The sequence below is a fragment of the Stomoxys calcitrans genome, chromosome 2 (assembly GCF_963082655.1).
Source record: "Stomoxys calcitrans chromosome 2, idStoCalc2.1, whole genome shotgun sequence".
Taxonomy (NCBI): Eukaryota; Metazoa; Arthropoda; class Insecta; order Diptera; family Muscidae; genus Stomoxys; species Stomoxys calcitrans.
The window spans coordinates 135,810,377-135,837,946 of NC_081553.1; the positions used below are offsets into that span (position 1 = coordinate 135,810,377).

Consider the following 27,570-nt stretch of genomic DNA (forward strand, 5'->3'; position numbering starts at 1 on the left):
ATCAAAAGTTTTGAAAAAGCTATAAAAAATGTAAGAATATTCTACGTCAGTATAAATGCTCTAAATGCTACTACTTCATATACAAATACTTCCACTTTGTACATATATAACTATAGGAAAGTTAAAAAAAGTCATAAAATTCAGAAAAATGCATGCGATCTTTATTTGAATCGATAGTGCGGTCCATATAATTAATTGTTTGAGGATAATTTCATGCCAATGTTGACCGTGACTGCGCCTCAAATGGTCCATCCACTTAGTCCAATTTTGGCATACTCTTTAAAACATTTCGGCCGGTATCTCACGAATAAGTGTTTCAATGTTGTATTCCAATTCCTCAATTGAAGCGGGATTGTCCGTATAGACGTAAGCTTTAACATACCCCACAAAAAATAGTCTTAAGGCGTTAAATCGCACGATCTAGGCGGGCAATGGACCGCTCTCGAATGTGAAAAAAATTTTCACCGAATTCGCCTCTCAATAAGTCCATTGTTACGCGTGCTGTGTGGCATGTGCACCGCCTTGTTGAAACCACATGTCATACCACAAGTCAAGTTCCTGTGTTTGGGCAAAAAACAATTGGATATCATCACACGATAGCACTCACCATTCACAGTTATGTTACGATTCGCATCATCTTTGAAGAAGTACGGTCCAATGATGCCACCACCCCATAAATCGCACCGAACTGTGGCTTTTTCTGGATGCGTAGGTAGCTACTGCAATACTTATGGCTGATCTTTACATTAAAATCTACAATTCCGCTTATTTACGTACTGATTGAGCCACAAATCAGCTTCGTCGTAAAGTGGATGAAGCTCACAATGAGCTTTCTTAACAGAGCACGCGTTTTTATAATAAAATTCAATAAATTGCAAGCGTTGTTCGTTTGTAAGATGAATCATGGTTAAATTATAGACCTAACTGAAGATGTTTGACAGTGAAACAAAGCACGAAACGTGCTTGAACTGTTTAAACCAGTGTTGCCAAAAAGATAATAGTTGAAAAATCACCCTTTATATATCTGTATATAAATCAACGTTAAGCCGATAACTTTAGTCGCTAGTGCTTAGGTTTTTAATGTTTATTGTAATTTTTAATTATAATAAATAAATAAATAATAATGTTATGTTTCTAATACGAGCTACAAAATCAAGTATGTATAAGCGAAAATGGCGCAGAGGTATCCATATTTTACGATTTGTCTTACTTGTTCGAAAATTTGAGCCTTCTATAGAAGTCGGACGTTTTCAAACAGATATCTTTCTTTATAGTGCTATCGACAAAATAAAAAATTTCGCCACAAATTTCCCTGAATAGTAAAATTTTTCAGACTTCAGTAATTTTTTGTTTTTTTTTTTTTTTGGGTGTAGTATGCTAAAATATACATTTTTCCTTTTTTGAATTGACAACATTTTCAGAGTGCTTCATTTCTGTCATTCACAAAGTCATTTTAAGGAAACCAAAACAATTTGCAAGATTTTCCCTTCCCTTTTTTAGCAATTGTTTTCAATGCTACAAGGCCAAGGGGAATGAGGCAAGTGACGATGAGTCCTGAAATAAACCCACAAAATTACTCCAGAAGTTTTGGTCAATAGCAATAAGTAACAATGGTTTCTGCAAAAGGCTCTTCACAGCGTAACACAGTGGGTAAATTTGCAAATTTCCAAAACGAAAAACACATCTTAACCTCGTTTTTTATAAGCGGTCTTAGATTTGAGAAAAAATTAACCATAACAAAACCAACCCCTCAATTCGTGGGATCGGTGTATATGACACCTATATACTTATATCTAGCTTTGTTCCGACCGTACTCGTTCGAGAATTTATTGAAAACAAAAATTTTAAAATTTCAGAATTTCTTTTTTTTGCCGACACCATGGCAATAAAAAAAACGAAAACTAGAAAAATATATGCCGTTTGAGAACGGATAGACAACTCCTTGGAATTTGAAATGGCTAGAGCTGAGGTGTTATCGAGACCATATGCAAAATTTCAAGGGCTTAGGTGGCCCTAATGTTGGTCAACTCGGCATTTCGAAAAATTGTTTGGGCTGCCAAATCTTCATTTATGGTGTGATTTTCAACGTTCTTTGTTTGCTGGAAAATCCCTACAAAAAATCCGCTTGAGGTGTGCTTCCCTACACCCTTACTTGTTTGCGGCTCCCTTTTGACATGGTCCAAATTTAAAAATTATTGATATTCATATTTAACTCCAAATAGAATCGCAAATCCACTAGAATCCCATTTGGTCCAGTATACATGTCCCTTTGGATCATAATTTCGGGGTGGAGCGACCTTCCCGAAATCGGCCCAAATTTTTGTATAAGTTTCGTATTCTACTTTGAGTTCCATATTGTCCCGCTCGGTTTAAATGTCCATTTGGGGCATAATTTTGGGGTGGGGACCCGCCTGGGAACAGATCTCAAAGGATCAAGTACATTTCGTTTGAGTCCCATATTGTTCCCATCTGCCTGCATGCCCGTTTGAGGTTGGTTTTTGCAAAAGAGCGGTCTCCCTGGGATTCGATCCCAAATTTTTATTTAATTTAAATTTGATACCCATATTGTCACTATCGGTGAACACGTAATTTTTGGGTGGGTTTTGGGGATTGTGCGGGCCACCCTACACTTGGGATAAAATTATTATATTAAGTTCGTACTCCACTTTTAAATAACATTCATTTGATAAAAACATGTCTTTTTGAGTGGTGTCCCCCTACGGGATTTGACCCCAACATTTTATATCAATTTTGTGTTTTTGGTTAACATAAGGTGGTATACCAATTTCGCTTTAATCGATGCAACCATCTCCGGGAACTGACGTTTTTGAAAATTGGGTGAGGGGAGGTATATCATGTAATGAAGTACACTGAGGAGCCAAACTATACCATCTGTGAAAATTTCAAGATAATCGGTTCAGCAGTATTGGAGCCTTCTTGGAAAAAACAGGCAAACAAAGCGCAAACCTTTTAATTTTTTAGAGTAAACTCCACACAATCAAAAAAAAAAATATTTAATTAAAAAAAAAAATATTTAATTAAAAAAAAAAATAATTAATTCAATAATTTTGAAATCCGTGCATTTTTGAATGAGAAAATTAGTTGATTCAATTAATTTTTTAATTGAAACTGAAAGAATTTTCAATCACAATCGTGATTGAAATTTTTTACTTTTGTTTGAATTACGTGAAGATGTTAGACCCTATACCCCTTCTTTTATTATATCTGTTATGTAGCCTTCAATTGAATTTACTCAAGCACAGAATTACTTATCGTCTGCTACGATATAACTGGAAGGAGGTTTGGAAGCTCCAAGCGTCCCACGTTTCGGTAAATTTATAGCAATCCCATCGCAGAAGACGGTTCTACGAACCGCATTTCGAATATAAGTTTCAAAAAATTTTAATAATTTTTTTGATTAGGTCAATTAAAAAACTAATTGAAAATTTCGAATATTTTGAATAATTCTTTTAATTGGATCAATTAAAAAATTAATAGAAATTTTCAAAATTTCCGATAATTTTTTTAATTGAATATGCAATTTTTTATTAAACATTTTTGCAATTACTTCTTCAAAAACCATGATTGATATTATCATTTTCGTGACTGAAGCAGTTTCAATTAAAAACTTAATTGGATCAATTAATAACGTCATTGAAACCGATTTTCTTTTTATGTACATATAAATGCCCACCTAGTTCACTGATCTCATACTACGACCAAAAATACTCAATTGAATTTCTTTGAAAGCACTACATCCGACTTTTAAAGTTTTGTCGGCACAGGTTACCCTTAATCGATCACTTTATTTGGTATTTTGCTTTTTGAGTTCAAAAGAAAAAACTACAAGGTAAAGGCTCCAAAAAAGCACTCCTTGTTTTTAGGAGAACTGCGAGACACACGGACATCTCTAAATTGTCCCAGAATTTAACGACGACCAAGAATAGGCATAGGTAGTGTATGGTTGGAAATCGACGATAATATACCTTTGATCCTTTGGTGATGGCAATGTATAAAAAATGAACAATGATTTGGAAAGGTTTTACCTATATCTCAAAATTCTGTTTAATGATAGAACACCACTTTATTTATATGGCTTCCGCGACTAGACATGCTGTAGCCAATTCATTCAACACGATTTTTAACACATTTAGCATGTTTGCTTTACGGGCTTTATCGTGCAAATTTACCCGGGAACATTCTATTGAGGAACAGGGAGAAACTTCTCATATGAAAAAACTTAAAAATAATACCGTAATTAGTACATGAGTGTTAGTGTTTTGAATAAACATCAAACCAGGCAGTTAATACCCGGCTATCCACCCTTATTTTAAAAACATCCTCAATTATCTTAGGCATGGATGAAATTAACTTACGGCTAATCTCTACCTGTATATTTTACCATGCTTTTGGAATAGTTTCCCCCAATTGTTTTTTATTGACGCAGGAAAGCTTAGAAACTTGTCGTTTGAGTTCACCCCAAAGGTTCTCAATGGAATTAAGTTCGGAGGACTGACTTGACCATCCAACAACCATCAGATTATGATCCCAAAACCATTCACACACCAATTTAAATGAGTATTTCGAGCATTATCCTGTTGAAATCTTTATACAAGTGGTATATTTTCCTCAGCGTATGGTAGCATAACTGTCTCCAATAAATCCTTGTAAACCAATTCTTTCATTGTGTTTTAAACAAGATGTATCGGTCCTACTACCTATCAAGAAAAACAGCTCCATCTCATAATATTTACTCCTCCATGTTTAAACGTTTTTTGATAAATCTGATATTCTGCATCATTACCGAACAAATTGACTTTTACTTCGTCGGTTCAATAGATATTTCACCACTTTCTCTACTTCTTGTCCATACCATGTTTTATAAGCCAAGCAAACCTAACCTTTTCCTCAAGTTTGCTTGTCAGTGTAAAGGAACTTTCCCAGCTATCTACCTGGTAGTTTTGCAGACACCAATTTCCATCGTTCCGTTCCGGATGACACAACATTTCGAAATTTCTTTAGACATTTTGAATGGCTCTCGTTTAGCTAAAGTTAATATACAGTTATCCGTAACTAGAGAGTTTTTCTTTCAAGACCGTCCTAACGATTTGGCCGTCTATGTAAAGTTGTTTCCTTCTCTTCGAAGCTGCTGAACTAGGGCTCTTTCTTCTTCACTGCTATGATGTCCGCGACCTATCTAACATTGTTATAAATTAAATTTAACTTAACATTTATTCCCAATTAAGTTGATTTCACCTTAATACTAACTTTTGATTATAAATATTACAAACTTGAGATTTCACTACTTTAAACAGAACGCACCAATTTCACTGACAACGTCAGAAAGCTTCTAACCAAAAAAAAAAACGTATCTACATTTGCTACTATAAAGGCCAAAACAGAATGAGAGCGTTAAGTTTTGTTTTTGACCGTCGCGTGAAAAATGCAACTCTGTACACAAATCCCACAAAGGAGACGTGGAAAAGTAAAAAGAAATAAACTTTGACGTTTGAAAGCGACCGTCATTCTGTGCTCCCACACGTAAAGTAGGGCTTTTAGTCGCCAAATTTAAAAGTTGTTTAACTTTTGCGAGTTGATTTTTTGACATTTGTTTGCAGAGTTGCATTTTTCATTGCAACGCTCCTCAATGCGCGTAATGTTTTAGCCTTAAGCGTTTAAACTAGAGGGATTCTTCTTTTTTTTAAGAGCAGTATTGCCAGATTTAATGTTAATTATGTGCTTGATGAGAGTTATTTTTAAGATTTCTGTTTGATTAAAAAAAACTTACATCTATTTGTATGTCCACATGTGTATATTAATGCTGGCCGATAGCGTGAATCGGTCGAACGCGTGAAACTAGCCGCTCGAAATTTTGCATGGGGACTTCTATTGATTTAGGTCGTTTGGGTTTGGGTTATATCGGTTAAAATGTGGATAAAGCTCCCACATAAAGTGGTCCATCGATTTGACTTCTTGATCCCTTAGAAGCCGCACTTGTTATTCGATTGGTATGAAATTTTTCATTTAGTGTTTCGTTTTCTTCCAACAGCCTTGGCAAGTACGATCCAAATCAGTCTATAATGTGATATGGCCCCCACATAAACCGACATCCCAACTTCACATCTTGAGCCCCTGGAAGTCGCAATCGTTGTCTGACTTGGCTGAAATGTTGAACATAGTGTTCTGTTGCGACTTTGAGCGATCGTGCCAAGAATTGCCTGAATCGGTCTATAACAGGATATAGCTTCTATATAAACCGATCACCCAATCGGACTTTTATGGCTTCTAGATGTTTCAATTTTGACCCCATTTTGGTTCGAGAAGTTGGCATGTGCATTTCAACTAAGTGGTGGTGGGTTCCCGACTATTTTTACTTGATGCAATTATTTCTAATTTTATGCCCAGAGTGCACAAGAAAATAGGGTGTGGTCACTACAATGTGACATTGTCGTAAACACACGAGGCAACAGCATCAGCACTGCGGTGGCAAGAATAAACTATCCAACTTTTCGATTCGTTGAAATGCGTGCAACAATAGAGTTCAGCCATGTTGCCACTTTAATTACAAAATTGAACAGAGAACAGATCAGCATGTACCTAGAAAATTAAATAGTTCGAGGAAAAGCTAACTTGAAACCTAGCAAACCTTTAGCGTGCATTAATTTAAAATATTCAATACAAAGTATCTGCTTTACAAAAATTGGTTACATACGAGCAACTGTAACAGATGTGTCTTGAAGAATAATATGAACAAAAGAATTAGCTAGAATCTTACTTTACTTGGCTATGACAGCGCATATGTTCCACTAGCTGAACGTAGAATAGCGTTCATTCTAAAATCTCTGACGCCAAGTTTCAAGATGTCTCCCACCACTTGCTCTTTCCATCGGGATTTTGGTAGTCCCGGTTTGCTTGTACCACCGTGTTTGCCTTCAAAAGACTTCTTTGCTGGAGCTTCCTCATCCATTCTGACAACATGACCTAGCCAACGCAGCCGTTGTATTTTGATGCGTGTAACTGTGCTATCGTCTTCATACAGCTTGTGGTTCATAGTCGTATTGATAGGGCCCAATTATCTCATTGACTTTAGGTTTTAATCTTTCGCACAGTACGCTCGAGAGTATCTTGTATGCAATGGCGAGGGTCTCATTCCTCTGTAGTTCGCACATTCCGTCTTGTGTAAGGGACATGCTGAGGTTCCAATTATCTGGTATGTGTTCTACTAGCCAGATTGCGCAGACAAGCTGTTGCATACGCCTTATCAGGGTGCCACCTCCGGTTTTAAATAGTTCAGCGAGGAACCCGTCTTCTCCTGCTGCCTGCTGGGGAAGGCTTCCTGTACCCAAGTACGGATTTCGCGGCATTTTTCATGGAGTGGGCCACGGTTTGCCACTGCGTCATTATATCATCGGAACAAGAAGTGCCTTCATCAAGCAGTTGGGTCAGTCGAGTGGACTATGCCGTTGCCATCTGTTGTTTTTGCAGCTTTTCAATGTCTAGGTTCGGGTGCGAACCTTTGCTGCAACAAGGTAATGATCCGAATCTATATTCGTTCCACGGATCGATCGGACATCTAACACGCTGGATGAATGCCTTTCATCTATCACAACATAATCATTTTGGTTTCTCGTGTTTTGATCGGTTGACAGCCATGTGACTTTGTAAACATTTCAATGTTGAAATCTGGTGCTAACTACCATGATTTTTGCCGCGGCGACATCTATCAGCCTCAACCCATTACCCGACGTTATCTCGTGGAGGCTAAACTTTACGACTGTTGAATCAAAGATGTTTTCCTTTCCCTATTTTCGCATTAAAATCTCCCAGAACGATTTTAATATCATGGGCGGGGTAGCGGTCATAATCTCTCTCTGACGCTCGTAAAAAATATCCTTGGTGTGCTTGTCCTTGTTTTCCGTCGGGGCTTGGGCACAAATAAGGCTGATGTTGAAGAATTTGGCATTTATGCGGATTGTGGCTAGCCTCTTATCCATCGGAGCAAAGCTGGAGACAAGGTGTTTCAGTCTCCGACTAATCACAAATACACAGCCAAATTCATGCCTCGTGGTACGACAGCTAAAGTATAGTTCATCACCATTTGGTGTTGTTGTGACGCCATTCCCTGTCCATCGCACTTCCTGTAAGGCGTTAATATCTGCCTTGTACTTCTCTAATACAGCCGCTAGTGCGCCCTACATGGGCTCAAGAAGAAAAATCCGAAGATCGATTTATATGGGAGCTATATCGGGTTATGGACCAATTCAGACTATATTTGGCACGTATGTTAAAGGTTATATGAGAAGTTGTGCAAAACTTCAGTTAAATCCGATAATAATTGCGCCCTGTAGAGGCTCAAGAAGTCAAGATCTGAGATCGATTTCTATAGAGCTACATCTAAATATGGACCTATATGGCCCATTTACAATTCCAACTGACCGACACTAATAGGAAGTATTTGTGCAAAATTTCAAGCGCCTAGCTTTATTCCTTCGAAAGTTAGACTGCTTTCTAGAGACGGATAGACGGACGGACATGGCTAGATCGACTTAAAATGTTATGGCGATCAAGAATTTATATACTCTATGGGGTCTTAGACCAATATTTCGATATGATACAAACGGAATGATGAGGTTAGTATACCCTCATCCTATGGTGGAGGATATAAGAATATCGAATATTGCGAATATTGATAATTTGCCAGTTCTAATCTGACCGTGAGCAGACGGAAATCGAGGCACAGTCTTCAAAAATGTATACACCGAGCTTAATACAGAAACGTGTTTTGTTTCAATATCGAGTATCCTGAAATAGTTTTCTTATAGAACGATCTTCCGATTTCACTTCCTAGTCCACGGACACACAATTCCATGGAAGTCGGTTGTACGTACCGGATTGACCCGATGGATTCCTACATCGGCAAGTGCTGCCGCCTCAGTGTACTGCACACTGCTACAACAACAACAGAGGATACGATTTTCTCAATTTGAAATGAATTCACATGCTAAAATGTTTAGCTGTTATATAAAGTGATCTCCACTGGACGATATGGAATAAATAGATGCGATTCATGGTTCCATTTTTATAAAAACCCAGCTTCAAAATTTTAAATTTTAAAACCTGCAATGTATACAGTTTTTCTGGACTTCACTGAAATTTACACTAAACAGTTTTGGCATTCATTTAAGAGTCTAAACGAAATGTGGGACATATTGATTTATTATTCCCTACGTCGCTGACTGTGTATATTTAACGAAAGAAACTGCCGAAGGAATCAGCAAATTCTTCTAACTTTGTTTTTTTTTTTTAATTAAAAATTGTTTTTTAAAGTCAATAAACAATTAAAAAACAAATTTAACATACGGAACATTTATGTGAAATATGTTTTAAGGACGCCATTGACAACTATGAAATATGTGTGGGGCCATTTCGGCGGGTGTAGCCCAGTGGAGGTTTATCAGAACGACCTGAATCTTTGGTCTTCCAGTGGTCTCATCATCGGCTCCCTTTTCGTTAGGTTGTGTTGAGTCTCCTGTCCTGTCCGTTAACTCCCTGATGTTTCAATACAAGGATATTTGCTTATCTTAGTATTTAATGAGAAATTTGGTGATAGTCTCGTCGTCGGGCAGAACCGAAATGTGCCCACTAAACTCGCAAAATTTGTATGGGTGAACCGTCTTCAGAGTTCAACACATGTTCCATAATCCACTCTATAACCAGATCCTCCACTTGGAACCGATGATATGGTGGAATCCTAACGGATGCACTGCTAATCTCGATGACTGCGTACGTCAACTCGTGTCCGATGTGCTCTCTGGTGACTTCTTCTTATCGGCTTCTTACCTTTTTCAGCACCCATCTTTCCCTTCCGAGGTGACTGTAGCGTCCTTTTGGAAGTAACAGTCCTCCGTGAAGACTCAGGGAGATTTCGTACCTGTATCGACTTTGTCACCTTTGTGAGGGAGGGCTGGCTTAATCTTCCCGGGGCACTTGAAAGCGAGGAGCTCTTTTTCTTTTTCAGTGCCTTAGCAGTGTTATGCTCTTCGGGAGATCTAACTCTTGCAGCATCCTGCACTTTCGCCTGATTGCCCTGCCGGGGCATACTCCTCAGTCTTTGTCGTACCCCGGATTGCTTTCTTGATCTTCTTGTGAATTTAGCAAAGCCTTTGATCACTACTGCCGTCATCGCTCCGACCAGTCTCTCGAATCGGCTGCGATCACTGTCGCCATCTGAGTCCTAATCGGAACAAACTACGCATTTTCTGGGTTATCCTTTTCTTCTTCATTCATTAGTCTGACAACTGAGCATGAGAAACAGTTAATTATTTATTCACTATTTCTTTAACAGGAAACAGTCTCGCGTGTCTACAAAAGAAGTTATGGCATTTCGACCGACGGATTTTAAGCACTATGTTATCTATAGCAAGGGGATCACTTCGGTACCAGCTTCCCTTAATACAATATTTTATAGTCTCATAAATATTCTAGAACGTGATACCAACGTAGTGGCAGCACCCATTACACCGCATGCGTTTTATGACATTAATACAGAAGGGCAATCCTAAACGTTGACCATGCCCTGCACCAGGCATCATGAAAATAAGCATAAGATTACAATATTATTTTCCATGTTTATACCAATTCAAGTGATCGTCCCGGATACCAAGCAGCACCAAGCAGTACATCTGGCAACACTGCATTGGAAATTTACAATCTTTAAAAGCAGCAAATGCTTTCAAAAACAAAAACAGTAAAATCAGCTGTAAAAGCAGAAGAAACGTCATCCTCAACTTAGACAAGATGAGATGCAGTTGTGGTTGTGCACAACTAAAACTATGTTAAATTTAATTTGTTGTGGAAATATCAACAACAACAAGAAGTAGAACAATGAAAATTACAGTGAGGCTCTTTAAGCAAATCAAAAGAATGAAAGCACAACAAGAGCGAGAGAGAGATTATGTACGTAATAATCAAAGAAGAACTTTTCAACTCCCCCTAGAGATTGACGGCAGGAACATTTGTGAATGGGCCGAGAGGAGCCAAGCCGAACTAAGCAGTGAAAGACAAGCGAAAGAAAAGCAACCGCCATGTAATTCACTAAGAAGGTGTGCTCTGCTCTTTGTGTTATTAAAAATTCCTCTTTCTCCCACTTACCGCTGCATGTTATTGGGTAAAGCTCCAAAAACAAAAAAAAAACGGAAAAATATAACAAGAAAATCCCCCCTTGAATCCTCTGGAGAATATGCAATCTCAATGCAAAAGTTATTGTAAACAATAATAAAAGTATTCTATGTGACAACAGAGACAGATACCTGGGGAAGGAGCGAGCATTTTGGATATTTGATTTCCTGATTCCTTTGCATTTCTGCACTTCTGCACCACCACTTACCTGACAAGTTCCAGCTTCATATCACTTAAGCGATTGAATTCCATAAAGAATCGTATGGCCCACAATAGATAGGAATCATCGTGACTTGTCGATGATGAGTTACGCTCCAATACCCGACGCACCTGACGCACCAGGGTGTTGTAAGCAGAGCGCAATACCTCGATGCAATATTCACGTAAACATAAACTGAAAGGAAAATTAAAAAAAAATTAGAATTTAAACTAAAACAATTAACAGCTGCATTAGGTGTGGACTGTGTCAAATTTTTTGATGGGTTATGCTATATGACGCTCTCACCAAATAGTCTGAGCTTTAAAAGTGATAATAGGGACTAGGTAGCGATCCCTGTCAAGCTCCATAGTTAGGTTAGGTTAGATTGAAAAGAGGGTGCAGATATTAATCCGCCCCATGCCACTATGGACATACACCTCGTCTTCTCACGATATGGATCCCCCAATAGGATTATCGGCGTCCTACCGACCGTTTCGCTGTTCTACAATGTTGCATGCGCATTTGTCGCCCGCTCAGTCAGTCCTCTGGCCTTCACCGCCAAATCGTCTGCCCTTTCATTTCCCCTTACTCCATTATGGTCCGGCACCCAAACGATGCGGATTTTCCCATCCTCAGAGAAGGCGTTAATCTCCTTCTTACACTGCAAGACTGTTCGTGACCTTACCGTCCTGGTTGTTATTGCCCTTATGGCAATTTAACTGTCAGAAAGATGTTCGTCCTCGCGTTTGCACCACACTTCACGCATTCCGTGATCGCCCGGATCTCCGCCTGCAGGACGGTAATATGGTCAGGCAGTCTAAAACAGATCTCAGTCCCTGGGTTCTCAATGTAAACCCCCAGGCCCACGCTGTCCCCTAGCTTTGATCCATCCAAGTAACATGATCTTCCAGATGGCCATACTAGGGTTCCGTCAATCCAAGACTGTGCCGATGGAAGCAGTGCCTTGCACTCGTCTCAGGTATCCGATCGGAAACCTCTTCCTTCCTTCCAGGTATCCTATCGTCGCCTCGATTATACCGCGATGGTATGAGCTGCTCCCATCCTCAATCCATTCTCCCATCACCTTAAGTCTCATAGCCGCAGTGGCTGCTTCACACTTTATCTGTATGACAATGGGTCGGATATCTAGAATAGTCTCCAGTGCCCTGGAGGTGGTTATTTAAAGGTGCCAATAACTTGTCATATCGAGCATCATAGGCACTCAGTCTTTAAGCAAGAGACGGGCTGGAACCGACTCTTACGCAGAGTCACCACTCGACTCGTCCGCGACTGCAGTTATAGCTACTCTGTTTATGGAGCATCCCGTTATCCGCAACCCGTGGACAAGCCCGGTAGCTCTCAGCTGAGCGTCTCGTAGCTCGGAATTCCAAAACGTGTGGTGCTCATAGTCATCCCGTGTCGGGCAGCATAACGTCATCAACACAACCCATGGGTTACTAAATTGCAAGTTAAAATCGCTTGGTTATGGTCCAGTGGAAAATGTGATGCCACAAAGCTAGTAATACTCACGACATGAAATATTGATTTGCAACTAATTACACTGTGGAACAATTTCAGAGTCATGACTTTGGGAACTTCCAAATAGGAATGAAAGTATTAGATATAGGTGAACATATTTAAGCGAAATTTTAGTTGTACCAGTAGGAAAGGTTAGGTAGGTTCGGCTCAAGTGACAGTCTGCGATCAGGCTTATTTAGAAGCTCTCGCCAATTGTCATACTACAGGAACAGAAGAAAGAAGATGTCCTCTAGTTCCTACCGCTGAACCATCCAAATTGTTTTAAAAAGCCCAATAACTTGCGTAAGTTAACATCCGCTAAATCAATGTAATGAGTACCTAAAGTAGAACTCCTTCTGACTGCTAGTGCAGAACACACACAGAAGGTGTTCTAAAGTCTCTTTTTCTTCGATGTCCTCACAGTTTCTGCAAAAGTCATTGCTGGCAACCTTCAGTCTGTCAGCATGTTTCCCAGTCATGATGGACACAATGACTGAGACGTCTGTTCTAGCCAATGACAGCAAGGCGGTAAACCTGTTTACGTCTAGAATAGGCCACATAGTTTTGGAATGCTAACAGCCCCCCTCTTTGTGAACATCTATCGTTCGTTGTCTTTCGGGCCTGGTCCTGAAAACTTAGTTTACATGTCGCTAGAGGCTTACCCACAGATTCCAGTATCCCTGGAATGGGTAGGGTAGTTCCTAGTCTCGCAAGCTCATCCGCTTTAGAATTCCCTGGGATATCTCCGTGGCCCGGCACCCAGAACAGGTGAATTTTGAACTGTTCAGCCATCTCATTGAGAGACAGTCGACGGCGGTATTTGTGTTCAGAAATACGTTCTCCAGGGATTTAATGGCTGCCTGGCTGTCTGAGAAGATATTTATGCCAATCGTCGTAATGACATTATATCTTAGCCATTCCACAACTTTCTTAATTGCAAGGATCTCCGCTTGACAAACTGTTCTAGATCTTCAGAGTACACCCCAAAGCCCACCTGGTCGTTTAGTTTGGAACCATAACTTCTGTTACCAGGGACATCGTACTTCCAATCGGTTCTGTCAGGAATAGTGGAACAGAACTTTTTATCAAAAAAGCGGCTCAACTAGGGTGTAATCAACACTGGCTGAAACATCGGATACTGTGTGAAGGATAACGCAGTGTCCGTATCCGCCACATGACCAATGAGAAAGCTCCCTTAACCTCACGGCAGTGGTCTAAAGTTTGTCTAGCCACAATGTCCAGAGGCATAAGATGTAGCATTAAATTCAGTGCATCAGATGGTGTAGTCTTTAGTGCGGCTGTGATGCACTAACAGGACTTTTGAAGCGCCGTCCACCAGAACACAACACCATATAGCATTATAGGTCTAACAACTGCAGTATATACCCAATGCATGACACGCGGTCTAAATCCCCAACTTTTGCCAATGGCTCTCTTGCAGGTGTATAGGCCAAGATCTGCCTTTTTGCCCTTTCCAAAATTATGGATTTGAAGTTCAATTTCCTGTCCAGCAAAACACTCAGGTATTTTGAGCTTTCTATAAATGGAGCATTCTCTGCACCCAAGGAGGCAACTTGTAACTCCTGCTGAAAAGAACTACATCTGTCTTGCACGGATTTATACCTAGACCGCTTTCGGTAGCCCACTTTGCGGTTGCTCGTAGAGCTTCCTGAAATATATCTCTTAGAGTGCTGGGAATCTTTCCCCAATACGCTATATTATGGCTATATTGGAAAGTAGAGGAGACAGTGCACATCCTTGAGGTGTTCCTCTGCTGATCCCACAATTTTCAGAGACAGATGTAATTCAGGTACATTGTATACAAACTAATCTACTCGAACAAAGATAACACGCGCAAAAACTGTAAATAATGACATAAATATATTTCAAAAAGCTATCTTAAAACAGATTTTTATGAAATCATAGAAACTTTTCATATGTAATGAAGTTTAAGAACATATCTTTGTAACTCGTGCTCTCGATTTTCAGTTCAAAGCTCGGTCCCGAGCAAACCGAATAATCGAAGTTCAACTGATTTCGAATATATGGCGAAATACAACCTTCGGCTAAGGTTTTATAAAAAAAGTTTGGCCTGAGAACCAAAATCCGTTTGGAGTTTTCCTCTACTGACCTACGACTTTTATCCCCATTTGAAATTTTCCATGCCTGTTATTCAGTGTTATTTACACAAGCATTTTGTTACAAACATAAATGTCCAAGGTGGCGTATGATTGTGGACAAAGACATCGAAAAGTAATTATACGCACCCAGGCCTTTAAAATCCATTAAAGAAATTATTTTAAATGGTTGGTGCTGTGTCAGAGATATCCGCCAAAATATGTGCTATCTCTTTTCCGCTGGACATAGCCATAGAGGTAGCACGTACTTCTCACATTCAATATCAGTAACTAATGGTTTGACGTAATTCTTTTTTTTTAGAGTTCTGCTGATATGCAATTTTGACATAAGCAGATGTAGGTTTCATCATTTTTCAATTATATGTTTACCATAAATATAATGTCGTAAAATCAATGAATATTTGGATCCAGCACACAACATCTTCTTTGCCAAAATGTAAAAGGATATTATTTAATGTCCCAAAACGAAAAGGAAAATCAAACCAAAATCGTAAATTACGGACATTATCTACATTTCAAAAACGAAAGCTGTTGACGGTTTTGAACATAACGAATTATTTTGAGATAAAACACATAAAAAACATCCAAATTACTAACACTTGTAAATTGTTGATGTTGTTTAAACCCCGGGAAAATTGAAAATGTATCTACATGGTATGTTATCCCTAGACAAAATGTCTTCATTAACCGTTGAAATTGTTTAGATGGCAAAAATTGGTGCATGAATTCTTACAATTTCGTATATCCAAAAAAAGGCTCTCATACAACCAAAAATAACCAACAACAAGACGACTATGTGTGCCTTACGATTTGTTGATTCCCAACAAATACTTTCAACCATAAATGCGGATATTTCAATTTTATGGATCTTCAAATGAAAAATGAAAATGCTGCAACCAAAGCCAGCAACAAAAAAAATAGTTTTTCACCATTGTTGGTATGAAACTATCCGTTCAGTACAACCACAACGTTTGTCTGGCATTACCTGGACAATTCCTGCAAGAAAAGATAAATACGTAACTAGTCCAAGTTTTTTCTGTTTTCTAGACTACCATCCTCCCACTGCCCTCCTACCAACCACGCTCACCCTTTTTAAGCTGAGTAGCCATAATTTATGTCTGTTTTTTGTGGAGATTTTCTTGCCGCCATTGGGTGTTTACTAAACGGCGAATGATAGTCTGGATGATTGCACATCCACACATATCCCCGTCATACGAGAGTGTGTATTTACAAATGGGACTGCTGCAGGCTCCAGGATAAAAGGTAAACAGAAACGGTCGTAAAGTGCTAAAAGGAAGAAGTCGAGAGCATAACAACACGGTAAGAGATGAAACATCGCAAAACCCATTTGTAAAGATCTTCCGGTGAGGAGATTCAACTGCACGGCCAAAGAAAGCAAAATGAACCCAACTACAAGAACCCAAGCGAAGTCAAGGGAGAGAAAACGCAATATTTGACCTCTTGTTTGTGGCCAATATAGGAATTTTTCGTAAGTATGTACCAGTGTACAAAAAATGTGTAAAAATGCAAAAGTGCGCTGGAAAACTATGTAACTCATCTATTTGTCATGCCCAAGGTGTGTTCTTAAAAAAAAACTATTTAGGTTAATTTGTGTCTATAATCATTTCATTGGAACAATGGAGAACTTCTGAAATTAGTTTTTAGTAGATTATGGCCCTTGAACGAGTCAATTGTGAGCTTGGAAATTTTAAGATTGAAACATTTATTCTTTAAATATTATGCACCTTTTTCAAAACTGAACCGTGACTGCGCCTCAAATGGTCCATCCGCTTATTCTAATTTTGGCATACTCTTTCCAACATTTCGGCCAGTATCTTGCGAATTAATGCTTCAATGTTGTCTTCCAAGGCGTCAATTGAAGCGGGAATATTTATATAGACACGAGCTTTGACATATCCCCACAAAAAATAATCTAAAGGCGTTAAATCGCACCATCTAGGCGGCCAATTGACCGGTCTCAAACGTGAAATAAAATGTTCACCGAACTCGCCTCTCCACAAGTCCATTGTTACGCGTGATGTGTGCCATGTGGCAGCATCTTGTTGAAACCACATGTGCAAGTCAAGCTCTTGCATTTGGGCAAAAAAAATGTGGATATCATCTTACGGTAGAGCTCACCATTCATAGTTACGTTACAATTCGCACCATCTTTAAAGAAGTACGGTCCAATGATGCCACCAGCCCTTAAACCGCCGCCAAAAATGAGCTTCGTCGCTGAACACAAGATGCGCGAGTTACGACACCCACCTTATTGTCTCCACCAAAACCAGTTACGACACCCACCTTATTATCTCCACCAAAACCACCGAGAACGTTAACCTATTGATTTAGGTCATAATTAACGCTGAATAACCAATAAATATATTTGTCTCATATAACCAATATCATTGTTAGCAATAAGAACACCAACTAATTAATAAGAAATTGTTTTGTAACTTTTATTGTATAATTCCAAGAAATCTAGCTTTTACTTTAATCATCATTTATTATATTGTAACTTAGTTTTCTTTAAGATTTAAAATGAAAATAAAAATTATTCTTTGTTCAGACTTCAAATTGCAAAGAGTTATTTTTTTTTAACCACGGAGGTTCCACCATCCTTATCTGGCGCAGTCGGCAGTTCAGTGGACAATCTCGTTGTCCCTTGGAGGAAACACGAAAACACACATCAAGCCAACAACGAGATAGTGGGTATCAACCCTTTATCCACTGGAACCTAGGAGGACACAACAAATCACAACATGACGAAATCAACAAGGAGAACGAGCATCACTAACTTCCTGATCGGGCTTATGTAAGTGTTTGTGTGTGTGTGGAAAAGAAAATAATAATAAAAAAAAAAAAAAAAAAAAAAAAAAAAAAAAAAAAAAAAATAAATAAAAATGGAACTAAGATTATTTTAAGTAAATTAAGAAAAATATAATATCAAAAAAAAAAAAAAAAAAAAAAAAAAAAAAAAAAAAAAATTGGAATAGTTGTGAAAAACTCTAAAGAAACATCTTTACCTTTTAAACGCAATTTGAAGGTTAATTTTTTTTTCTGTACCAACCTTTAGAACAGTGTCGAAGGTATATCGACAAAACAAAAAAAAAAAAAAAAAAAAAAAAAAGAAGAATTTGTGTGGTCAGACCGAGAAGTGAAAGTCGATCCTTGTCATAGACCTTGAATGATCATCATTGGCTTATTCGACAGGAGTACAGAAGGAATATCTGTATAGTGGCACCCACTACTCAATAGTCCACAAATTTCTTCTATTAGATAGAAGAAGAGATAGACAAAATATAAGTTTTTTTTTTTTTTCCCCTCTCTCTCGAATATATATAAGCGAACAAATTGTGAAATCAAGAAATATCGGTACTTATGCCCGACAAAAAGAATCAGAAACAGAAACTTCGATTTATCCCTTATAAATTGAGAAAATTTACTAGCCTAACCTCCATCGCCGGAAGAGACAGTGAATCCCTCGCAGAGGATCCGGACGAAGGTATTGACAAAAGTAACCAGACCCTCACAAATTCTAACAGTACTATTGACGGAGGTGATTTGACCACTTTTGAAGGTAGCTCGTGTTCCATTTTAGATCAAATGAATCAATCGACGCAACCAACTCAAGGCCCGGCAACCAATCAGGTCGAGATTTTCAACTCACTGAGAATCCCCGACGCGATTAAGGATTTGCCTAAATTCGACGGAAACCAAAAACTCCTGTACGAATTCCTCAATAACGTTGAGGAGATCCTATTATATATACGTGGCACGGACAACACTCCGTATGGCCAGATTTTACTAAGGGCCATACGAAACAAAATTGAGGGACAGGCCAATGAGGTCCTCAATATGTACGGAACTCCACTCATTTGGGATGACATAAAGAATAACCTCATACTTCACTACTCAGACAAACGGACTGAGACATCCCTAATAAGAGACTTACACAATGTCAGGCAGTATAATAAGGCTATCGAACCATTCTACGGAGAGATTATAGAAATTCAATCTTCTCTTTGTAATAACATACTTATTCATGAAAAAGACCCTGGAGTAATAAACGCAAAGAAACCCCTCTATTCCGAGATGTGTTTAAACTCTTTCCTTAGTGGCCTAAATGAACCACTTGGATCTAGGGTAAGAGCGATGCAACCGCGTTCACTGGCTGAGGCATTATCTTGTTGTGTCAAGGAGCAGAATATATCATACCAGAGGGCACGACAGACAAATAGGGTCGGATACCATACACAGTACAGACCGTATGAGAACCGTTTTCAACAGAACAGGAATCGCAATCAGAATTGGCAACGAAATCAGGATTACGGGAATACTAGACACTTGCCTCCAGTGGACAAGCGACCCCAATCAAACCAGTTCGACCGAAATTTCACCCCTCAGGTCCATTTTAATAGAAACAGGAATCAGTATCTTCCAAACAGCTCGAGATACCAACCTTATGAGCCCAGGCATTTGAACCACGACATACCAAGAATAAAAGCGAGTCCTAGCCAACAGACTAGATTTAATCCAAATCTGAATTTCCATGAGACAACCACATCCAACAATTATCGGCAGCTAGATAAGTACCTAGACAACGACCCAAACAATTTCGTAGAAAATCAAAACTTACACCGACGGCAGGAATTTATCAACAACGGGCACAATAATAACGAGCCAACCAATATTGAGGACGCTGGAAATTTTTTCAGATCAGCCTCCAACAGCCAATTGGTTACATAAATCCAACTAAACACCCGTCGACCTTACCATACGTTTCCATCCTTCTACCTTGCGGCAAACCTTTGAAATTTCTCCTAGACACGGGAGCATCCTCTTCTTTTATAAACCCCGAATATGTCTCGCCAAAGGAACAAATTCAGTGCGACCCCGTAACTATTACTACTGTCTTTAAAAGTTACCAAATAGATAAACAGGTAGACCTGCCAATATTTCCAGAGTTCAACCAAACAGGATCCCTTAAATTCCTCATTTTTAGATTTCATAATTTCTTCGACGGACTTTTGGGCATGGATGCACTTCTTTTACTCAAAGCCAAAATTGACCTTGCGAATAGAACCTTAATTACCGGAAACGCTGTCAACAATATCAGTTTCAAGACAAATCAATCTACCGAAATTAAAGGAATTCAAGCTAAATCTAAAACCCTGATAAAATTGCCTATCAATGAGCAGAATGGCACTGTCTACATTAATCCCATTGAATTAGCACCAAAGCTTTTCGTTAGCTCTGGTCTGTACAATGTCGAGAACGGGTACAGCTCTATCGAAATAACAAACTTATCTGACGGAGACCAGATATTTATGTTAGACGCCCCATTGGTGGCGAGACGGTATGACGAGACCGACTTTATAGAACTGAATAATTTCAACTTGGCAATTAGTAATGATGGCGAGGACGAACTCGATCATCCTTCCGGACCTCACCTGAACGACTTATTGAGAACAAGTCACCTTAATAGCGAAGAACGAAAGAAACTCTTAAAAGTATGTACAGAATACAGTGACCTTATTTATAGGGAAGGGGAGCCACTTTCGTTTACAAGTAAAATAAGACACAAGATAGTCACTAGTGATGATATCCCCATATACACGAAGTCGTACAGATACCCATACGTGCACAAGCAGGAGATTCAGACTCAGATAAATAAGATGTTAGAACAAGGGATTATTCAACATAGCTACTCACCCTGGAGCTCTCCAATCTGGATAGTCCCTAAGAAGATAGACATCCATGGTAATAGGAAATGGAGATTGGTGATAGACTATAGAAAAGTCAACGACAAGACTATATCTGACAGATATCCAATACCAAATATAAATGAGATATTGGATAAACTGGGCAGATGCATGTACTTCACCACCCTTGATCTAGCTAGCGGTTTCCACCAGATTGAGATGGACCCTAGACATATTCAGAAAACGGCATTTACCGTGGAAAATGGGCACTATGAGTTTACTAGAATGCCTTTCGGGCTAAAAAATGCCCCAAGCACTTTCCAACGGGTAATGGACAATATCCTAAAAGATCTCATAGGGAAGGTATGCCTTGTATACCTAGATGATATAATCATATATTCCACTTCACTACAAGAACACCTGGAGGGTATAACGCAGGTATTCAGAAGACTTAGGGAAGCCAATTTTAAGATCCAAATGGATAAATGTGAGTTTCTTAGAAAGGAGATCTCCTTCCTGGGGCACATTATAAATTCTGAAGGTATAAAACCCAATCCGGCGAAGATCGATGCCATAAAAAATTTTCCATTACCTAAGACACGTACGGAAATTAAGGCATTCCTTGGACTCGTGGGTTACTATCGCAAATTTATTAAAGATTTGGCCAAACTCACTAAACCACTCACCCAATGCCTGAAAAAGGGAGCAACCATCCAGATAGACCAGAAGTATAGCGAGGCATTTGAGACATGTAAAAATTTACTGATGAACGATCCCATCCTTCAGCATCCCGACTTTACTAAACCCTTCATTCTCACAACAGACGCTAGCAATATTGCATTGGGAGCTGTTTTGTCACAGGGTAATATAGGTAGAGACAAGCCAATTTGTTTCGCGAGCCGCACCCTCTCACAGAGCGAATGCAATTATTCGACAATAGAAAGGGAATTACTGGCAATAGTTTGGGCAGTGAAGTATTTCCGCCCGTACCTTTTTGGAAGAAAGTTCAAAATTTTTACAGATCACAGACCCCTCACCTGGGTAATGAACCTGAAAGAACCAAACTCCAAATTGATTAGATGGCGACTAAAATTGGAGGAATACGACTATGAGATTGTCTATAAAAAAGGGAAGCTTAACACGAACGCTGATGCTCTTAGTCGAGTAAAGATAAATGAACCATTGGAAGAAAATAGACAAGAACTTTTCAACAACACAAGCACAATTCATAGCGCGGACGAAAATTTGAATGACGGTATTCCCATTTCAGAGAGACCTTTAAATGAATTCAACCTACAGGTGATTTTCGAAAGGGATCGCACAGGGTCACCCATGACCATAGAGAACATTTTTAGGAATAGACAGAGGAGAATTTTGCGTAGAGAGCAGTTCAACGAAGGAATCATGCTAGACATATTTAAGGAATACTTTCCCCCCAATAAGCAGACGGCTATTTACACGAATGATGAAATCTTTGCAATAGTACAGTTGACTTATTCCAAATATTTTTCACAAGCTAAGACATTCCGTCTCATTAGGTGTACCGAAATTCTTGAGGACATAATGACTGAGGAGAAACAAGAGGAAATAATTCGCGACTACCACGAACGATCGAATCATAGAGGCATAAATGAGACATTGTCTCACCTTAAGAGGAAATATTATTTCTTAAATATGAAAGATAAGATCACCAAAACACTGAACCATTGCGAGAAGTGTAAGACCTTTAAATATGATAGGAATCCCCCAAAACTGAAATTTTTAGTTCCAGAAACACCATTAAAACCCCTGGAAATACTTCATATCGATCTCTACAGTATTAACAATAATCAAATACTGACTGTCATAGACAAATGTTCCAAATTTGCTTGCGGATACGCACTTAGTTGCAGGAATAGTATTACGGTTCTTAAAGCATTCAAGAATTTTATTAGTTCCTTTGGTATACCCAAAATGGTTGTCTGTGACCAAGGCTCCGAATTCGTTGCAAACATCTTCAAAGATTTCTGCAGACAATTCCAAATAGAATTACACTTTACATCTTTCCAACAGACTAGCAGTAATTCACCTGTAGAAAGGTTACACTCCACACTTACTGAAATATACAGACTAATACTATCTAAGAGAAAGGAAAAGGGATTCTCAACAGAACACGAGGAAATACTGTCTGAAACATTGATAACGTACAATAACGCTATTCATTCCACGACCAAACACACACCCTACGAGTTATTTTTTGGACGACCATACAAATTCATGAAGACATTAAATTTTTCAAACGAACATGACTATTTAACGAAACTAAATACTTTCCTTGACGAACTATACCCCGAAATTCAAAAACATGTCCGAGACACAACAAAGACAAGAACTCGAAAACATAGAAGTCAAATTAAAACAAAAAAATATTGAAGTCAGATCTATCGAAAATATTTATGAAATGCTAGGCATGCAAGCCTACTACAATGAAACAAATATCATTTTTAATATTCTTGTACCGAATGTCTCTGAAGAAGACTATTTTCTATACCACATAATTCCTTTACCAATAAACATAACTAAGTTAATAATAACAGAACCATATATATTGTTTAATGAAAATTCCACACACCATCACAAAACACTTTGCCCATCGATCGAAGGAACATATTATTGCGGTATACCGATCCGACAGGAAGAAACCAAATACTCGTTATGTATTGGAAACTTAATAAACAATAAAGAAGCAAATTGCCCAATTAGTGACGTTGGAAAAAGGGAATCGATCACACAAGTGGAACAAAACCTAATACTTTTTATACACTCACCAGAGACACTAATAAATTCTACTTGCAGTATCAAAACTCTCACAGTAAAAGACACAGCCCTTGTGCGTTTCCAGAACTGTGACGTCTCAATAAATGGTATAACATACCACGATGATACCGATGCATATTGGGATCAACTCCACATACCCCCGTTACCAAACAGCAACATTTCCGTAAACTCCACAATCGAAATACTTAGTCTTCAAAAACTCGAGGATTTCAACTTTCTAACCAACAACAGAATTAGCAACCTGGAAATAACCACTACAACAGTTCACTCAGTCACAACAACAACAACATTAGTATGCACAATAGTAGTCATTACCATACTCATCATTGTCATTAAACGAAAAAATACGTACAAACACCACTTTCCACCTCCACAGCCTATCACTCCGACCACAACATCTTCATTGTGGCCGTCGCTCTATCTTAAGGGGGGAGGAGTTACGACACCCACCTTATTGTCTCCACCAAAACCAGTTACGACACCCACCTTATTATCTCCACCAAAACCACCGAGAACGTTAACCTATTGATTTAGGTCATAATTAACGCTGAATAACCAATAAATATATTTGTCTCATATAACCAATATCATTGTTAGCAATAAGAACACCAACTAATTAATAAGAAATTGTTTTGTAACTTTTATTGTATAATTCCAAGAAATCTAGCTTTTACTTTAATCATCATTTATTATATTGTAACTTAGTTTTCTTTAAGATTTAAAATGAAAATAAAAATTATTCTTTGTTCAGACTTCAAATTGCAAAGAGTTATTTTTTTTTTAACCACGGAGGTTCCACCATCCTTATCTCGCGCGATAAACTTTCTTAACAGAGCACGCATTTTGATAATAAAATTCAATTATTAGCAAACGATGGCTTAGTAAAATGGCATGGTTAAATTATAGACCAAACTGAAGATGTTTGACAGTGAAACAATACACGAAACGAGCGTGAGCTGTTTAAAACAGTGTTGCTAAAATCATAATGGTTAAAAAATCACCCTTTGTATATAACATCATCAAACACTCAAGGAAGTCAAATATTTACGTTGTCATTGGAGAGGATGAACCTCAGAGGGAGGTTGTCCTTGTTGCGGTAGGAATTGCATACGTCTGGCGTAACTTTGATCGCACGCTCACAGCACTGATTGTTCTGGGCAATGTTGATTGGATATTCATTATTTTTCAAGAATTTGAGAGATTTGGGGTAGTCATTTTGAGCTACAGATAGTTCTTCAAAATCTTCAGCGCGAAAAAATTGACTACTAAGCCAATGATCAGCCAATGAGGAAGAAATGAATGAACAGATTTTACGGAATCTGTTCCGGGTTTAAGCATTAGAATAAACACAGGAAGAGCTGGAACGGCATGAGAGTTCCAGCGAGTATTGCAGATATTTGGGATCTATTTAAACTTTATAAAAGAAATCTCGCTCCCCACAGTGATGTGAAGGAAGATACGAGTGAGGTGGGAGAGAAACTCCATGTCATCTCTACAGCTCCATGTTTCCTTAATCTTAGCATTGCTGAAGGCTGCTTTCAATTGGTCATAATTGATCTTTAAATCCTGCCCAAAGAAGTACTCTATGTTTCACGATTAAGCCAATTCATGTCGCTCATCGTCCATGACAACGCAAAGAACGCAATTCAGCACAGGGTGCTGGCAACTGATAAACTTTGATGTGGGGTGACCTATCTCTTCGAACATTTTTGTAGTCGAACTAAAACGCCTCTCTTTTTGCCAGTATTCACGCTTGTTGTATCAGAAAAATTATCACAATTGATCCCCAAAGGTTGGACTCATCTAAGACATTCAGGAGTCCTTCTGCGATGGGTTGAGCTTTCCCATCTTTAATTTGAGCGCAGTCAATTTAATTTCTTCGGATTCATTCTTAAGCTGCAGCCTGATATTCAACGCTCTCAAGGTGTTTGCAAGGAGGCCAGCGTAGCGCAGAGACAAAGAAGGAAATCTGGTAACTGACACAGATAACATGCTGAGGATATGGAAAGAACATTTTACCCAACTGCTAGTGTCCGACGTTGGCGGCGAAGAGGATACCGCAGAACCAAACCCTGATTATGGTATAGAATGTTTATGTCCTAGTCAGAATGAGGTGCAAGTAGCAGTGACCCGACTAAAGAACAACAAGGCAGCAGGAGCCGACGGGTTACCCGCTGAACTATTTTAGACCGAAGGCGACACGCTGATAAGGCGTATGCATCAGCTTATCTGCGCAATCTGGCTAGAAGAACGCATACCCAATGATTGAAACCTCAGCATACTATGTCCCGTACACAAGAAAGGAGACAAAACAGAATGTGCCAACTACAGAGGAATAAGTCTCCTCCACATCGCATACAAGATACACTCGAGCGTACTGTGTGAAAGATTAATGAGATAATTGGGCTCTATTAATGCGGCTTTAGACCTGGTAAATCCACCCTGGACCAGATATTCACACTGCGCCAAATCCTGAAAAAGATACGAGAAGGACAAATCAACACCTATCATCTCTTTGTTGACTACAAAGCCGCCTTCGATACTCCTTTACGTTCAAAGGTATTTCAAGCCATGTCTGAATTTGATATCCCTGCAAAATTAATAAGACTCTGCAGGATGACACTTGCTGATACGCGTTCCTCAGTAAGAATAGGAAAGAATCTCTCCGAACCATTTAATACCAAACGAGGTTTCAGACAAGGAGACAGCCTATCGTGTGATCTCTTTAATATCCTGTTGGAGAAGATTTTACGAGATACAGATGTGAATAGATGTGGCTCACTAATCACAAGAGAACTCATGCTACTCGCCTATGCCGGAAGTAGTAACTGCAGCCTTTAAAAGAATCGAAAGAGAGTCAGTGAAAATGGGTCTGGCAGTAAATGGTTTCAACTAACAAAAAGCCTTGCACAACCGGGCAGATAAAGAAAATCGAGAAAGTTGGGAACCACAACTTTGAGACAGTCAATAACTTTATCTACCTCGGCACCGCCGTAACCGAAACGAATGACACCAGTCTTGAGATAAAGCGAAGAATAATACTGGCAAAGAGATGCTACTTTGGACTAAGTAAGCAGTTTAGAAACAAGGCCACCTCTCGAAAGACGAAGACTACACTTTACAAGACACTGATACTACCCGTGCTGTTATATAGTTCTGAAGCATGGGTACTTGTGAAAGCAGATGAGGCAGTGCTTGGAGTATTTGAGAGAAAGATTCTTCGTAAAATATATGGACCAGTTTGCGTTATTGGAGAATATAGGCGACGTATGAACCACGAGCTGTATGACGACGATAGCATAGTTACATCCAAATACAACGGCTTCGTTGGCTAGGTAATATTGTCAGAATGGATGAAGAAGTCTTTTGAAGGCAAGCACGGTGGTACACGCAAACCGGGAAGACCAAAAGCCTCATGGAAAGATCAAGTTATGGGAGACACCTCGAAACTTGGTGTAGAGATTTTAGAATGGGCACAGAAGATCGAGGCGCTTGGAACGCTATTCTACGTTTGGCTAGTGGAACAAATATTCTGTCATAGCTAATTAAAATAAGTAAGTAGTTGCACTCAGTGGTACAGAATCCGACTTCTGTTTCCCCTACTACTTTTTATTAGAAAGACAAACGTTTAGTACCCCAAAAAGTTTTTTTTTTTTAAATTTTTCGTGGTTGTACTGTTTTGCTTTTTAATAAAAAAAATATATGTGAAAAAAACTAGCTTTAAGATATTTAAAAGTAAAAGAAAAAGAACACAACACAACATAGACTTCATACGCACATATCTGAGATGCTACAAAGTAGAAAACATAACAATAACACACAACACTGACATGCCAAAGGACCGTGGAATACAAAAACCCTGATTTACCACCCGGAATCACCTTGTTGCATTTATTTCTAACTTAATCCATGAAAGGAAATCCTTAAATCTCTATAGATGCAACAGCGTAGAGCAACCATTGGTGCGATATGCAAAGTCCTAAAAAATGGGACTCAAAGAAACAACAAAAGTCCA

The 27,570-nt window shown here is 38.8% G+C and overlaps 2 protein-coding genes across 2 annotated transcripts in view; one reads left to right on the forward strand and one right to left on the reverse strand.

The window, feature by feature from the left end:
* LOC106082285 (protein timeless homolog) overlaps positions 1 to 27,570 on the reverse strand; it is a 960,087-nt gene that overhangs the window by 827,906 nt on the left and 104,611 nt on the right. The window contains exon 5 of the mRNA XM_059362476.1: positions 11,387 to 11,572. Within this exon, the coding sequence (XP_059218459.1) occupies positions 11,387 to 11,572 (186 nt within the window). The remainder of the gene's footprint in view (positions 1 to 11,386; positions 11,573 to 27,570) is intronic.
* On the forward strand, positions 23,111 to 24,340 carry LOC131995005 (uncharacterized). Its single transcript, XM_059362477.1, has 2 exons — positions 23,111 to 23,847; positions 23,932 to 24,340. The coding sequence occupies exons 1-2, from the start codon at positions 23,179 to 23,181 to the stop codon at positions 24,082 to 24,084; spliced, it is 822 nt and encodes a 273-aa protein (XP_059218460.1). The 5' UTR covers positions 23,111 to 23,178; the 3' UTR covers positions 24,085 to 24,340.